At 44.7% G+C, this 16,911-nt stretch overlaps 1 protein-coding gene across 1 annotated transcript in view; it reads left to right on the forward strand.

Moving 5' to 3' along the window:
• Positions 1-16,911, forward strand: part of LOC138756973 (BCL2/adenovirus E1B 19 kDa protein-interacting protein 3-like) — a 53,949-nt gene that overhangs the window by 27,873 nt on the left and 9,165 nt on the right. Inside the window, exons 2-4 of the mRNA XM_069923498.1 lie at positions 3,072-3,234; positions 8,119-8,203; positions 16,246-16,352. Of these exons, the coding sequence (XP_069779599.1) occupies positions 3,072-3,234; positions 8,119-8,203; positions 16,246-16,352 (355 nt within the window). The remainder of the gene's footprint in view (positions 1-3,071; positions 3,235-8,118; positions 8,204-16,245; positions 16,353-16,911) is intronic.

Below are 16,911 nucleotides of genomic sequence, written 5' to 3' on the forward strand. Positions count from 1 at the left end.
TGATTTCGACTCAGCCTGGTGTTTGTCTCACTCATTCATGAACAAAGCAGACCTAACACCGGTCAAATTAATGAGTCAAATTTTAGCTGTTATTTCATGTGCGGTATTCAGAAGTGGGTAAGTTCTGTTCCCAGAACAACTGCTTCTTGCAACAGGAAACAACTACTCTGTAGTGGAGAACACCAAGTTCTTGGAGTTCACTTAACTAGTGACCTATCATGTACTTACTGAGAGTCTGAAGCAGCCAAAGTTGCCAGCCACCATTATATTAGCCTTCTACAGGAGATCTATTGAGAGAGAGCGTGCTGGCCGGCTGCATCACAGTGTAGTATGGTTGCTGTAGAGAAGTGGATTGGAGGTCAATCCACAGGACAGTAAGAGTGGCGGAGAGGGTCACTGAAATCTCCCTCCCGTCCATGGATGTGATCTACCGGGATCATTGTTTGAAGAGGGTGCACAAAATTATTGAGGACCCCTTCCACTCTGAACACAATATCTTTAAGCATCGAGGAAGAGATCCAGGAGGATCAGAGCCAGCACCACCAGGCTGAGGAGCCGCTTCTTCCCACGGGCAGGGAGAATGCTGAACGACCAAAGGAACTGCCCACAGTAAACATATGAGAGTCTCATTTGTACAAGACAACAGTTATTTATTTATTTTTATAGATACAATACCTGCCCCTCATTTTTATTGTTGGTCTGTACGTGTGTTATGTCTGGTTGTGTGTCTGCATGTTTTGCACTGAGGAGCGGAGAACGTTGTTTAGTCGGGTTGTACCTGTACAATCAGATGACAATAAACTGGACTACAGGGGGATCTGGATCAATTGGGAACGTGGGCTAAGGTAGAGCAGATGAAATTTAACTCTGACAAGTGTGAGGTGTTGCACCTTGGTTGATTGAACCAGAGCAGGTCTTCCACGGTGAGTGATCAGGTCCGAGAGTACTTAGGATTCCGATACATAATTCCTCAAAAGTGGTACTGCAAATAGACAGGGTAGTGATGCAGTTTTAATCCGTCAGGGTGTTGAGTACAAGAGCTGAGATGTAATGCTACAACTGTACAAGACAATGGAGGGAACATACTTGGAGAAGAATGGGGAATTTTGGCCCCTAGCAATAGGCAAAATGCCAATAAAATAGAAAGGATGCAGGAACCATAAAACGCCACTGAAGAGAAACAGGCCCCTTCAGCCCTTCTAGTCTATGCCAAACCTTTTTTTTGGCCTAATTCCACTGACCTGCACCCAGTCCATAGCCCTCCATACCTCTCCCATCCATGTGTCTGTCCAAATTCTTCTTACATGTTAAAAATGAGCCCACATTCACCACTTCGGATGGCAGCTTGTTCCACACTCCCACCACTCTCTGAGTGAAGACATTCCCCCTAAACTTTTCCCCTTTCATTGAGGTTTCCCCTCAGTGGAAAAAGCCTCTTTACATTTACTTTGTCTCGATCCCTCTATCAAATCTCCCCTCATTCTTCTACACTCCAGGGAATAAAGTTCTAACCTGTTTAACCTTTCCCTGTATTTTAGTTCCTGAAGTCTGGGCAACATGCTGCTAAATCTTCTCTGCCCTCTTTCTATCTTATTGGTATCTTTCTTGTCGTTAGCTGACCAAAACTGCACACAATGCTCCAAATTTGGCTTCACCACTGTCTTGTACAACCATAACTCCTATACTCAATATTTTGATTTATAAAGTCCAATATGGCAAAAGCTCCTATCCACCTGTGGCGTCACTTTCAGGGAATGATGTACCTGTATTCCCAAGTCCCTCTGTTCTAATGTACTCCTCAATGCTCTTTTACCATTTCTTGGTTTGTCCTTCCAAAGTGCAACATCTCACATTTATCCTGGGATAAGGGAGTCTCAAACTAGAGGGGACAGATTTAAGGCGAAGAGAAAAGATTGAAGGGGTCCTACTTCACACGGAGGATGGTGCGTATGTGGGACGAGCTGTTCAAGTAGAGAAGGCAAGTTCAATAATGATATTTGAAGAAACAGTTTAGTAAATGTATAGACGAATGAATATGAGCCAAAATCTGGCGAATGGGATCAGTTTGGGGAGACCATTAGTTGGCAGGGATGAGTTGGCCTAAAGTTTGTTCTGTAAATTCTACAGCCTAGCAACCTGCAAATTCTTTTGGAGGAAACCCAGCCGGCCGCAGGAAACTCCAGGCAGCACCGGAAGTTGAACTGCTGTACTCTGATTTCCTCCCTCATCAGAAGGATTATAGGAAGAAAGGCAGGCAGTGGGGCTGAGCGGGAAAATGGGTCCGCTCATGACAGTACAGCGGACACACTTGATGGGACCTTTACCCCTTCTCCAGCTTTTTAAATTTGAATTTAGACACAGTGCTCAGTAACAGGCCGTTTCGGCCTACAAGCCTGTTGACATCTAATTGACCGACAACCCCCGGTACGTTTTAAACAGTGTATTTATATTAAAAAAAGCAGCACCATGGAGATACGGGGAGAATGCACAAACTCCTTACAACAGTGCAGGACTCAAACCTCGGTCACTGGCGCTGTAATGGCGTTGTGCTAACCGCTACGCTATCTGTGCCGCCCTTGAGACAGACAACACGGTAACAGGGTCTTTTGGCCCATGAGCCCAATTACACCCAATTGACCTACAAACCCCATATGTTTCTAATGAGTCTTATGGTCTTGTACTCCATTTTAATAGTGTCGTTGGGTTAATTGGGTTACCGCAAGTAGAATCTGGAGGGAGTTAATGGAAGTGAAGAGATCTCAAGAGTTAGCATGGATTCAGTAGGCTAAATGGCCCTTCGTTACAGTACAACTGTGGCAATGCTGACTTCTGAATTTTCACTATAATGTCATTAATATTTTGAGGTATGTATTTTTGAGTTACAAATCTATTTTAGCACAAGTGTGTTACTTTACACGTACAGGAGTACACTCTACCAGAATTTGGGTTGAAATATTGTTACTGGTTTCCTTTCCCTTTCAGAAGCTGAAGAATGGTTGTTTACTCTCAAACTGCTGGCGTCGCCTGCTGTGCTGACTCTCCTCATCTTTGTCCCACCTCCCCTCTTTCAGGGTCATGGGTGGAGCTCAACTACAGTCAACACACTGGCTCTCGGTCACTGGAGCATGTCCCTTCCTCCAGCTCCATCCACAACGGAGACATGGAGAAGATCCTACTGGATGCGCAGCACGAGTCGGAAAGGAACAGCTCGAGAGGAAGCTCTCACTGCGACAGGTGACCACCCACTCTTTCCTGACACCCAGCGATGTATCATTTCATGTGTCTGTGTGGGACTTCAGAAAGCTCTTGGTGGTTGAACCTCAATAAGGAAGATAGTGTTATGTCTCTGTGTTACTTGGCAGGCTTCTTAAATAACTTAGAGATGCAAGGTTCAAATAACAAAGGAGACTTTACTTACTGATACCTTCCACCATCTCAGGAAACTGTTCACACACTCATATATACATACACCCAACAGTGGCGCACTACAGTGAGAAGGATGTATTCTTACACTGTTATCCTGACTCTATAACAGCATTTTTCTCAGTGCAGCAGTGGCCAATACCAGTGGACATCATTTAAGGTGAGTGGAGGAAAGTTTAGGAATGTCAGAGGTACAGCACCTTCCATAATGTTTGGGACAAATACACTTTTTTTTGCCCACAGTTTTTAAATTTGTAATCAAACAATTCACATGTAATGAAAGTGCACACTCCAGTTCTTAGTCAAGGTTATTCATGTACATTTTGGTGCTTTCACAGCTGATGCGGGAGCTCAGTAGTTTTGAAGATGGTCCATAAGAAGATAAGAAATAGGAGCAGGAGTCGGCCATCCGGCCTGTTGAGCCTGTTCCGCCACTCAGTGAGATCATGACAGATCTTGTGCACCAGCTACCTGTCTTTTCCCCATATCCCTTAATTCCCCCATTATGTAAAAATCTATCAAACCTTGTCTTAAATATATTTACTGAGATAGGCTCCACTGCTACAATGGACAGGTGAATTCCATAGATTCAGCTCCCTGTGGGAAAAGCAGTTCCTCCTCCTCTCCATCCTGAATCTTGAGGCTATGCCCCCTAGTTCTAGTCTCGTCCACCAATTGATACAACATACCTACTTCTATCACAGTTTTATATGTTTCTATAAGATCCCCTCTCGTTCTTCTAAATTCTAGGCAAATCTAAATAGGTCATATACATTAAATAGGTCATATGCATTAAATGGCAGAAAATTGAGGAGTTGTAGAGCTCGTCGAAAGAATCAAAGACTTGTTGATCCAAACCAAGGCTTTTATTAGCAAAAGACAGGAGCTCTTCACAGGTGGCCGACCAGTCCGGAATGATCCGACCTGGCTAGGGACACAATCCTTTAAGGTCCAGACAGTAGGCGTGGCTTAGCTCTCAGCCAATCGCTGTAAGCACAGTCTAGATACTGTAACTATATACACTATATACATTGGTGATAGATCTGGACTATCACAGGAGTGTAGAGCAACAAAGGGATTCCGGAGTGATGGTAAATAGTACCCTCAAGGCTGATACTCAGGTAGATGGTGTGGTAAAGAAGGCATTTGGAATGTTGGCCTTCATAAATCGGAGTATTGAATTCAAGAGTAGGGAGGTTATGATGAAATTGTACAAGGCATTGGTGAGGCCAAATTTGGAGTACTGTGTACAGTTTTGGTCACCGAATTATAGGAAGGATATAAACGGACATTGGCGACTTCAGGGGTTTCTACGAGGCTCTAAAGGCTGTGTACGGCCCCTCACCCCAAGTCCAAAGCCCGCTGCGCAGCTCAGATGACAAAGTCCTCCTCAGCGACAAGATCTCCATCCTCAACCGATGGTCAGAACACTTCCAATCTCTTTTCAGTGCCAACCGCTCAGTCCAAGATTCCGCCCTGCTCCAGCTCCCTCAACAGCCCCTAAGGCTAGAGCTGGATGAGGTTCCCACCCTGGATGAGACATATAAGGCAATCGAACAACTGAAAAGTGGCAAAGCAGCAGGTATGGATGGAATCCCCCCAGAAGTCTGGAAGGCTGGCGGCAAAACTCTGCATGCCAAACTGCATGAGTTTTTCAAGCTTTGTTGGGACCAAGGTAAACTGCCTCAGGATCTTCGTGATGCCACCATCATCACCCTGTACAAAAACAAAGGCGAGAAATCAGACTGCTCAAACTACAGGGGAATCACGTTGCTCTCCATTGCAGGCAAAATCTTCGCTAGGATTCTACTAAATAGAATAATACCTAGTGTCGCCGAGAATATTCTCCCAGAATCACAGTGCGGCTTTCGCGCAAACAGAGGAACCACTGACATGGTCTTTGCCCTCAGACAGCTCCAAGAAAAGTGCAGAGAACAAAACAAAGGACTCTACATCACCTTTGTTGACCTCACCAAAGCCTTCGACACCGTGAGCAGGAAAGGGCTTTGGCAAATACTAGAGCGCATCGGATGTCCCCCAAAGTTCCTCAACATGATTATCCAACTGCACGAAAACCAACAAGGTCGGGTCAGATACAGCAATGAGCTCTCTGAACTCTTCTCCATTAACAATGGCGTGAAGCAAGGCTGTGTTCTCGCACCAACCCTCTTTTCAATCTTCTTCAGCATGATGCTGAACCAAGCCATGAAAGACCCCAACAATGAAGACGCTGTTTACATCCGGTACCGCACGGATGGCAGTCTCTTCAATCTGAGGCGCCTGCAAGCTCACACCAAGACACAAGAGAAACTTGTCCGTGAACTACTCTTTGCAGATGATGCCGCTTTAGTTGCCCATTCAGAGCCAGCTCTTCAGCGCTTGACGTCCTGCTTTGCGGAAACTGCCAAAATGTTTGGCCTGGAAGTCAGCCTGAAGAAAACTGAGGTCCTCCATCAGCCAGCTCCCCACCATGACTACCAGCCCCCCCACATCTCCATCGGGCACACAAAACTCAAAACGGTCAACCAGTTTACCTATCTCGGCTGCACCATTTCATCAGATGCAAGGATCGACAATGAGATAGACAACAGACTCGCCAAGGCAAATAGCGCCTTTGGAAGACTACACAAAAGAGTCTGGAAAAACAACCAACTGAAAAACCTCACAAAGATAAGCGTATACAGAGCCGTTGTCATACCCACACTCCTGTTCAGCTCCGAATCATGGGTCCTCTACCGGCACCACCTACGGCTCCTAGAACGCTTCCACCAGCGTTGACTTCGCTCCATCCTCAACATCCATTGGAGCGCTTACACCCCTAACGTCGAAGTACTCGAGATGGCAGAGGTCGACAGCATCGAGTCCACGCTGCTGAAGATCCAGCTGCGCTGGATGGGTCACGTCTCCAGAATGGAGGACCATCGCCTTCCCAAGATCGTGTTATATGGCGAGCTCTCCACTGGCCACCGTGACAGAGGTGCACCAAAGAAAAGGTACAAGGACTGCCTAAAGAAATCTCTTGGTGCCTGCCACATTGACCACCGCCAGTGGGCTGATAACGCCTCAAACCGTGCATCTTGGCGCCTCACAGTTTGGCGGGCAGCAACCTCCTTTGAAGAAGACCGCAGAGCCCACCTCACTGACAAAAGGCAAAGGAGAAAAAACCCAACACCCAACCCCAACCAACCAATTTTCCCTTGCAACCGCTGCAATCGTGTCTGCCTGTCCCGCATCGGACTTGTCAGCCACAAACGAGCCTGCAGCTGACGTGGACTTTTTACCCCCTCCATAAATCTTCGTCTGCGAAGCCAAGCCAAAGAAGAAGATAAACAAAATAGAGAGAGTGCAGAGAAGGTTCACGAGAATGTTGACAGGATGTCAGGGTTTGAGTTACAGAGAAAGGTTGAGCAGCCTGGGGCTTTTTTCTCTGGAGCATAGAAGATTGAGGGGGGATTTGATGGAGGTGTTCAAGATTTTAAAAGGGACAGAGAGAGTCAACGAGGATAGGCTTTTTCAATTAAGAGTGGGGGATATTCAAACCAGAGGCCATGGTTTGAGATTGCAGGGGGAAAATTATAAGGGGAACATGAGGGGAAATTTTTTCACACAAAGGGTGGTTGGGGTGTGAAATAAGCTTCCGGCAGAGGTGGTTGAAGCAAGGACGTTATTTCCATTTAAGGAAAGACTGGATCTTTCAAGGAGTGGAGAGGATTGGAGGGGTATGGACCAGGTGCTGGTCAGTGGGACTAGAAGGGTGGGGATTTGTTCCGGCATGGACTAGTAGGGCCAAACTGGCCTGTTCTGTGCTGTATATGGTTACATGGTTATATGGTTACAGTCCCAGACGACTGGTGCACTCCTTCCAACAATGATCATGGGCTCCCAACTTAATGCCTCCAAGTTTGTTTTCCCCCCAAAAGTAAATTTTATTCACAATAAGTGAAACATGAAAGTCTGCAGACACTGTGACTGTGGTTAAAAACACTGGAGGAACTCAACAGGTCTCGCAGGGGCCCATAGGAGATAAAGATGTACAGTATATTTAGCATTTCGGGTCTGAGCCCTTCCAAGGTCTGCAATGAATTCTGTTATTTCCACAGAATCAGACCGCAATTTTTGTTTGTTCGCGGTTGAAGTATAAACACAAAATGCTGGAGAAACTCAGCAGGTCAAACAGCCTCCTTTATGTAGCAAAGGCAGAGAGACAGAACCGAAGTTTCGGGTTTCAGCCCCTCATCAAAGTATGAGCTAATGCTGGCAAGCGTCCAAACAAAAGAGGGAGGAGGTGTAGGGTAGAGGGTGATAAATGCAGATCTATCATCTCCTGCCTCTGCCTCCCCCCCCCACTCTTTTGTTCGGACGCCTGCCGGCGTTTTCCCATACCTTGGTGAAGGGCTCAAGCCCGAAACATCGGTTATGAATCTTTACCTTTGCTACATAAAGGACGCTGTTTGACCTGCTGAGTTTCTCCAGCATTTTGTGTTAATACCTTGACCACGACGTCTACAGATTTTTGTGACTTACGCCTGAATGAAAAAGGCTGGGGAGAAGAGAGGAGAGAGCAGGAGGAGGTGCACAGACCAACCGATTTAAAAGGTGTTAATGGGACAGTGTGCCTCTGACATTACATTAGCAGGTCATGGTCTTAGTTCAGACAGCCGTGCACTAACATCTGCTCATCATCGTGTTTTGCAGCCCATCCTTCCTGATGAGCCCTCCGGTTTCTCATTGTCCTGTTGAGTTCGAAACCGGGAGCCTTGCAGAGAGCAACAGCACTCAGGTAGGTGGGGGAAAGTTCATGATTTGCACGTGGGACAGAATCGCCGCTTCCACAATGGGGCCTTCTAATCGGTCAGCGAGTTCCGGCTCTGGCCAAGATTAGGTGGAAATGGGTTCCGGCCGAGGGCTGCTTTGTTTAATTTTTCCACGATATTTTTGGAGAGGTGGCAATGGATGGTTGATTCCTTCTTGCCAGAACTGACATTGCCATCACCAAGATATACCGGGAGTGATCTTCGGCTGAAAGCTCATCTGGCCCAGCTTCTGAATCTTTGAGGCTGGTTGTTCCCTCAGAGGGCGACTTTTTAGTAATCAACCAGGGACAGGCTGGGACTGTATTGGAGAAGTTTCCACTTGCCTAAAGAGTGCAGTGACAGTAACTCTCCAGAAACTGACGCCATGGTAAATTACTGGAAAGTCTTCAAAGAGATCAGATATAAAATTATTTGGATAACCATGGACTGATTAGGGCTAATTAACATAGTTGGGTGTGTTTAACCAATCTGATAGAGTTTTTCAAGGAGGTTACCAGGAAAGTTGATGAAAGAACATCTGTGGATGCTGTTTACATGGACTTTAGTAAGGCTTTTCATAAAGTCCGGCATGGGAGGTTAGACAGGAAGGTTCAGACACTAGGTATTTATAGTGAAGTAGTGAACTGGATGGGAGAAGCCAGAGAGTAGTGGAGGATGATTGCTTCTCAGACTGGAGGCCTGTGACTAGTGGTGTGCCTCAGGGATCGGTGCTGGGACCATTGCTGTTTATCATCTATATCAATGATCTGGATAATAATGTAGTCAATTGGATCAGCAAGTTTGCAGATGACACTAAGATTGGAGCGTTGTGGACAAGGAGGAAGGATTTCAAACTTGCAGAGGGATCTGGACCAGCTGGAAAAATGGGCTGAAAAATGGTCGATGGAATTTAATGTAGACACGTGTGAGGGGTTGCCTTTTTGGAAGGACCAACCAAGAAAGGGGAAAAGTTTAGGGGGAACAATAGGGGAAACTTCACACAGAGTGGTGGGATTGTGGAGCGAGGTGGCAGCTGAGGTGGTGAATGCATGCTAAATGTTAACATTTAAGAGGAATTTGGACAGGTGAGAAGTATGGAGGGCTCTGGACAGGGTGCAGGTCTGTGGGACTAGGCAAAATAAAATGGTTCAGCACAGACTGGAAGGCTGAAGAGACCAGTTTCTGTGCTGTATTGGAAGGGCTTTGAAGGATAAGGACCAACTGCAGGGAAATGCAGAATATCATTTTGGTTGTTGAGATGTTTCTTTTAATTACAATGAATAAACTTGGGTTATTTACAACTAAAGCAACAGCACTAAGAAAAAAAAACACACACACACACAGACCAGACCTCATGAATCTATCCCAAGATGCAACATTCCCCAGATTCCACACACACCTCCTGGTTGTAGCACTCTTTCACTACATCTCCTTACCTTGAGATGTTTAATCTCGCATGACATATTAATGCAGTATTCTTTCAATTTAAAGTTTAATTCACACATAGCATGAACATCAACAACACAAACTTCTAAGTGTGCAGTTCTTTTTCTTTTAGAGATTCAGCCTGTCAGGTGCTTTGACAATTCATTTGGATCTTCTTAACACAGGTGCTTGTGTCAGCTCTGCTGGTCCAGGTACCATCTAGCACGGGTGGTGTTTCCTCTGTTACTGTGCAGTCTGAATCCTTTGTATCTGTCTGTTCCTACAGTATCTCTGGCTCCTTTGATTCCTCCTCAGTATTTGACCCTTCTCTGTTCTGACAGTGTAGGATTTTGGATTTACTACCTCCAGAACAGTGGCCTTCCTGTCCCAAGTGTTGGAATCTCCATGTCTCACTCTATGTGGCCAGTGGCCCTAAGCTTCTTGCTGACTTGTCATAGTTTGTTTTTTTGTCACCATTGCAGATGCTTTTGTTTCTGTTCAACATCAAGGTTCTCCTTTGGGTCTGCAGAGTAGGGAAGTGTTGTTTGTAGTCTATGTCCCATCAGAAGCTCAGCTGGTGACATGCCATGTTCAAATGACGAAGCTCTGTAACTCAACAGAGCTAGATTGAGCTTTCCTAAGTAACTTTTTAACTATGTGAAATCCTTTCTCTGCTTTACTGTATGACTGTGGATGCGTCGCATGTCAAAAATCATATTCTTCTGTAACTTTCTGGAATTCTCTACAACTCTAGCGTGGTCCATTGTCACTGCAGACAATTTGAGGAATTCCATGTTCGATTTCATATATTTGATCGCACAAGAAGCAGACATGTTAGGAAGCAGCGCAATCTCTGGATAGATCAATAGATAATCAATAAGCAGCAGATAATTCTTTCCATTCATGTGGAACAGATCAGTCCGATCTTTCTGCCATGGTTCTGCTGGTAAGTCAGGTATGATCATTCCTTTGTCTGCTTTGTGTGATGTTTCAAACAGGTCTCACAGCTTGAAACCATCCTGCCAAATGTCAGCATTTATTCCTGGCAGCAGTTCTGGCCCTCCTCTTGCATTCTTCCATTCCAAGATGCCTCTCATGCACCCTTTTCAGCACCTCTTGTTGTAGTGAATGAGGAATGACAATTGAACTCTGTTTGAGTAGAAGCCCATTGACAACACTCAGCTCAGCTCTGATGTTGTAGTGTGGCCGACATTCACCTCTAGGCCATTCTTCATTCAGATTCTTGTTGACTTTCTGTAGAACTGTGTCCTTTTCTGTTTCAGCTGTGATCTGCTTGGATTTCACATCAGATTCGGGAAGAGATTCAGTGATCAGGTTCACGTGGAGATTCACATCTGTCTCTGGAACTCTCATTGTGTGCTTCACTCTGTGACATTGCCCTGGATAAGACATCAGCTAACACAATGTTTCCCTGGTGTGTATACCAATTCAAAGTCATAACGTTGTAGTCATAATGTTGCAGCTTCATCATCAGTGTTTGGATTTGTGGTGACATATCACTTGAGATTTTTCTTGATTATGGCTATTAATGGCTTGTCGTCTGTCTCTGCCATGTGAATGTTAGTAGAACATACACATATCTGTAGAATTTCTCAAGTCCATAGACCAGACCTAGACACTCTTTCTCTATCTGTGCATATTGAAGTTGTCATCGTCAGATGTTGTCATCGTCCTTGATGCATGTGCTGTTGGCCTCCAATCTTTTCCCACAGCCTGAAGTAGTATGACACCTATTCCATCTTTTGAACCATCTGTAGATAATTTCATCCTTCTGGATGCATCAAAGGACGTCAAAAACCCTGGTTCTGTGGTTAGAATGGTGTTCGGTCATCCCCATTCTTCCTGGTGATTGGCCGTCCACTTGAATTCACATTTGTCCTGTAACATCTTCTCTAGGAATATAATGTTGGAAGACAGGTTTGGTATGAATTTACCAATGAAATTAATCATTCCCAGCACTCTCAAAATGATTTGTTTGTCAGTGGGTCTGGGCAACTCAAGAATTGCTTTCACCTTGCTTTTGTTTGTTTCCACACCTTCCTCTGACAGCTTATATCTCCCAGAAAGATGATTTCCTTCACACCAAACTGACATTTTTCTCTGTTTAACTTTAATGCAAACTTCTGGATAAGTCTCTCATGTTGTTTTTGTGTGGATCCCCATAGGATCATGTAATACATGTACACGCACCCCATGCCAAAAGGCATCTTCAGACAGGGTTATCACCCAAACAGTGTATTAAATGTACTTTATTTTGTTCAATCGTTATGCAGTTTTATTTACCAGAAGCTCTGGGATGCATCTAATTGAGTGAAAGACTTTGCACCAGCCATCTCACTTGCAATTTCATCCCCAGTTGGAATTTGATAATGTTCTCTCTTAATATTGGTGTTCAAATGTTTTGGGTCCATGCAAACATGCGTAGGTCACTGTTCTTCTTTTCGACACATACCATTGAATTCACCCATTCTGTGGGATCCTCTACTTTCTTTATAACCCCAAATGCCGTCATTCAGTCAAATTCCTGCTTGAGCTTTTAGTGGCACTGGAACCCGCCTCAGAACATGCACTACTGTCTCTGTGTCCTCCTTTAACTGTATCTTATAGGTGAATGGTAGAACTCCAAACCCCTTGAAGATGTCGGGAAATTGATCCAGTATTTCCTCTTCGCTGTTCTGTACATGGTCACTGTTAATGTGGAACACCCTCTTGACTAGGCTTAAGTTTTCACATGCTTTGTCACCAAGCAGTGAATAATGTTCACCTGGGACTACTGTGAACCTGAGATGGTGCTCTTCATCGTTAACTTTCACCTTGAGTTTATATGTACCTTTCGTGTCGATCTTCTGTCCATTGTAGGCTTTGAGTAGTGTAGGATTTGCATGGATGTACGGCTTTATCTTCATTATCCTGGTGTCATGCTTAGAGATCAAATTGACCTTTGCTCCTGTGTCCAGCTTGAAAGGAATATTTGTTCCATTTGTATGCAGTGACACAGTCCATTTATCTTGTTTGACTCTATTCATTTCTTGCACTACCATGCCCACGAAAAATGCGTCACTGAGAGCAATTTCTTCTATAGTGTGTACAATGTCTTCAGTAATGTGAACACTTATACTTCTGTTGTGTTTCCCTTTGGAAAAACATTGCCCTGCACAGTGATTCTGCCCTTTGCACTTATTACAAACTTTCCCATAAGCTGAGCATTGCTTGTTTACAATTGAATGTCTCCTTTTCTTTTGTTTCCTGTATCTCATTTTTCATTTGTGTGGTGTCCAGACACTGTGGCTGTGACTATGCCTTCATTTTCCCTGGCTTTTACATTATCACCGAACTTTTTCACATGCTGCAGAGCTAATTCACTGGAGTGGCATATCTTCACAGCTCCAGCTAAGGTGAGCCCTGTTTCCCATGGCAATCTCTCTCTCATCTTATCAATAATGCCAAGCACAATTTTATTACAAATCCTTGAATCTTTTAGCGATCCAAAATTGCATGTTCTTGCTTTTAAGTCTGATTTTGTTTTAAATCAAAGCTCTCTCTCCCTATAGCTGCGTGTGCAAGTGAAACACATACCTCTTGAAGGATTCATTTTTCTTTGGTGAACAGAGTTCATCAAACTTCTCGATAACCTTGTCGAACTTGCTCTAGTTTTCTGCCTCAACAAAAACAAATGTGTTGAAAATCTCAAAATTTTTAGGTCCTGCCATGGTAAGTAGCAGTGCAATCTTCTGAGGATCTGGTTCGCAATCAATTGTAGTTCCTTGCAGGTACAGCATAAATCATTATTTAAACAGCGTCCACTTGTGGTCAATATTTCCAGTCCAAATTTACAGCATCAGGAATTTTTATACTCTCCATATTTCCTCTGCTGATATCTACTGTTACTTACTGTGCACTCTTCTGGTGTTCCTTCCACTCCTGCTACCATTTGATGTTTCTTTTATTACAATGAAGAAACTTTTTTTTAAACAACTAGATTTATTAACTAAGCTAAAAGCACCAAGACAGAACACACACAGGCAGATCTCATGTGGAAGCATCCATCTTGAATCTACCAAAGATGCACCACACACTCCATCTCTAACTCCACCTACAGTATCCTCCTCGAAAAAACTCTTAAGGTGAAATGAAATTGAAATAAATCATATTCTTTTTCAGGACTTGATGGGGTAAAAATTTTCCTCCTGGTTGGGCGCATTGTGTTTCCAATCTCAAAATTAGGTTTTGTTTGTTAATGCGAGTGCCTGCCAATGAACCTACAAACCCTGTATATTTTTAGACGTTGGAAGGAAACCGGAGCACCCAGAGAAAACTCACATGGTGATGGGGAAAACATACAAACTAGAGTTGTGGTCACTGTGATGCTAAGTGTGCTACCCACAACAAGAGAATCTGTAGATGCTGGGGTTGAGTGCAGTATACAACTGTGATGGAGAATCACGTTGGTGGCCCTTTACTTCCTATGCTGAGTTCTCCAGCACATTTCTGTACTCCAGTCAAAATAAGGGATTGGTCATTTATGTCTGAGACGAGGTGAAATTTATTTACCAAAAGATTAACCATCTTTAAGGAAATCTCTGCCCAAGAGAGCTGTAGAGATTTATAGCATCGTAATGTGCAGCACAGAGGCCCTTCAGCTTATCATGTCCATGCTGACCCACTAATCCCTGCCATCCAGTGTTTCCGTCTCTTCTTCACCTACCCCCCTGTCCCCAACTCACTTTTCTCTCAAACTATTCTTTCCGTCCTCCCCCTGGTCTCCTCCCAGAAATGCTAAATTTGTGCCCACACCTTCTCCCTCACAACCATTCGGAGTCCCAGTCAGTCCTTCCAAGTGAAGCAGAACTTCACCTGTGAATCCGCAGGGGCCATCTCCTTCCTCCAGGGCTCCTGCTGTGGTCTCCTCTTCGTTTTGGAGACTGGACGCAGACCGGGAGATTGTTTTGCTGAGCTCCTTCACTCTGCCATGGTGGGTGGCTGCTAGTCACCAACCATTTTAATTCAGTCGCCCATTCCCACACCGACATGTCCGCCCATGGCCTCATGCACTGCCAAATTGAGGCCACCTGCAAATTAGAGGAACAGCACCTATTCCGTCTGGGCACACTCCGATCATCAAATTCTCCCTCCCTCCCTCTGTGTCTCCTTTCCTCCTGCTCCCCACCCCCTTCCCTCTCCATTCAGAGATATCCCCTTCCTCTATTACTTCCTGGCTTTTCTCTCTTCTGCACGCCCACCTTAGCCTGTGGGCCTGTGCTCCTGCCCCTGTCCCTTCCTACACCATTGTAATCAGGTGCCTCTCTGCTCTTTGCTCATGCATTAAACTAAGGGCTCAGGACCGAGACATTGGATCTTTGCCTCCAATGGATATTGTGGGACTTGCTGAGTTTCTCCAGCACTTTATGAATTGTTGTCTCCCCATCCCTCTCACCATCTGCCCAGTATCCTATCAACTCTCATAGAAGAACAGAAGAAACAGGAGAAAGAGTTAGCCCTCTGGCCATTCAATAAGATCATAGTTGATCTGCCCATGGACTCTGCTCCATTTACCCAAATGTTCCCCAAATATGAAAATATCTGTATCTCTGTCTTAAGTACATTCAATAAAGCAGCCTCTATTGCTTCAATGGGCAGAAAATTCTATTCATTCACTCGGAGAAAAGCAGTTCTTCTGTCGTAAATCTGATCCCCTGAATCTTGAGGACATGTTCCCTAGTTCAAGTCTCACCTGCCAGTGGAAGGAACTTCCTTGCTTTTATCTATTCCTTTCCTATGTTTCTATAAGATTCCCCCCCAACACCTGCCAACCTCTTCTGCCCACGAACAACCTTCTAAATTCCAATGAGTGCAGTCCCAGGCTGTTCGTTCTCCCTTGTGAACATATGCAGTTTTTTTTCAGAATCAACCCAGTGAACCTTCTGTGCACCACCTCCAAAGCCAGTATACCCATTCATACCAGAATGACATGCAGTGACCAAGATGCAGCCTCGCCAATACCCTGTGCAGTTACCTACTTGCAATACATGCTTTTACAAATATTACTTCCTAATCTATAACTGTGCAAGTTTCAATAGCAGCCACAGAGCTCATTCACTATTGATAATCCAGTAAAACCCCTGGTATCCGGCACCTATGAAGACTGGTAGATGCCGGATAGGTGAATTTTCCAGTTGCTTGAGATTGTGTGTGGCGTGTATTGGCAAGCTAACAGCGAGGGGCGCCACATTTAAACTTTCGTATTATGTTACCTATTTATTTTTTTTCGATTTTGTTTTGCAGGTTACTTGAGACTGCTGGTTGCTTAAGTTAAGGATAATGGGATTTTATTGTATAATGCGAGCCACACTTTATTTTATTCCCAAAACAATTTTTTCATTTAACAAATAGAAACAACCTGAGAACACGATAATAAGACCATAAGATATAGGAGCAGAAGTAGGCCATTCAGCCCATAGAGTGCATTCCACCATTCTGTAAAGCTCTTGCATGTCTTATGGTGAGCAAGGATGGATTCCTCCTCCTGGTTGTGTACAGATCACCAGCCCTGAGCTAATGGACCTTTCATCCTTTGCTTCTGCAGTCTGACGAGGAGTCTCGGGAGAGGAACACCGAGCTCGAGAAATTACTGAAGAATCGCTCGGAGTGGATCTGGTACTGGTCCAGCCGGCCAGAAAACATGCCCCCAAAGTGAGTCCAATCTCTTGTCATTGCTGTGGTTACATTAAGATTGATAAGTCCCTGGGGTCGGGCACGGTATGCTCCAGGTTTATATGGGAAGTGAGGGAAGAGTTATCTGGGGCAGTCACTATGGCCACATGGGAGGTGCTGGAGGATGGGAGAATGGACAATGTTTAAAAAAGGTAATGGGGAAAATCCTGGGAATTGTAGACCAGTGAGTCCTAAGTCAGTGGTGTGCAAGCTATTGGAGAGGATTCTTAAAGATAGGATCTATGAGCATTTGGAGATAGTCAGCATGGCTTTGTGAAGGGAAGGTCATGCCTCACGAGCATAATTTAATATTTTGAGAAGGTAACAAAGGAAAATGATGATAGTAAGGCAGTAGATGTGGTGTCTGTGGATTTTAGCAAGGCATTTGACAAGCTCCCCCATGAGGGACTCATTCATAGGATATTGGCTGTGTGGATAAAAAATTGGCTTGCAGGAAGAAAGCAGAGGATAGTAGTGGAAGGAAAGTATTCTGCCTGGAGGTCGGTAACTAGTGGAGTGCCACAGGGATCTGTTCTGG

This window comes from Narcine bancroftii, chromosome 3 (assembly GCF_036971445.1).
Source record: "Narcine bancroftii isolate sNarBan1 chromosome 3, sNarBan1.hap1, whole genome shotgun sequence".
NCBI lineage: Eukaryota > Metazoa > Chordata > Chondrichthyes > Torpediniformes > Narcinidae > Narcine > Narcine bancroftii.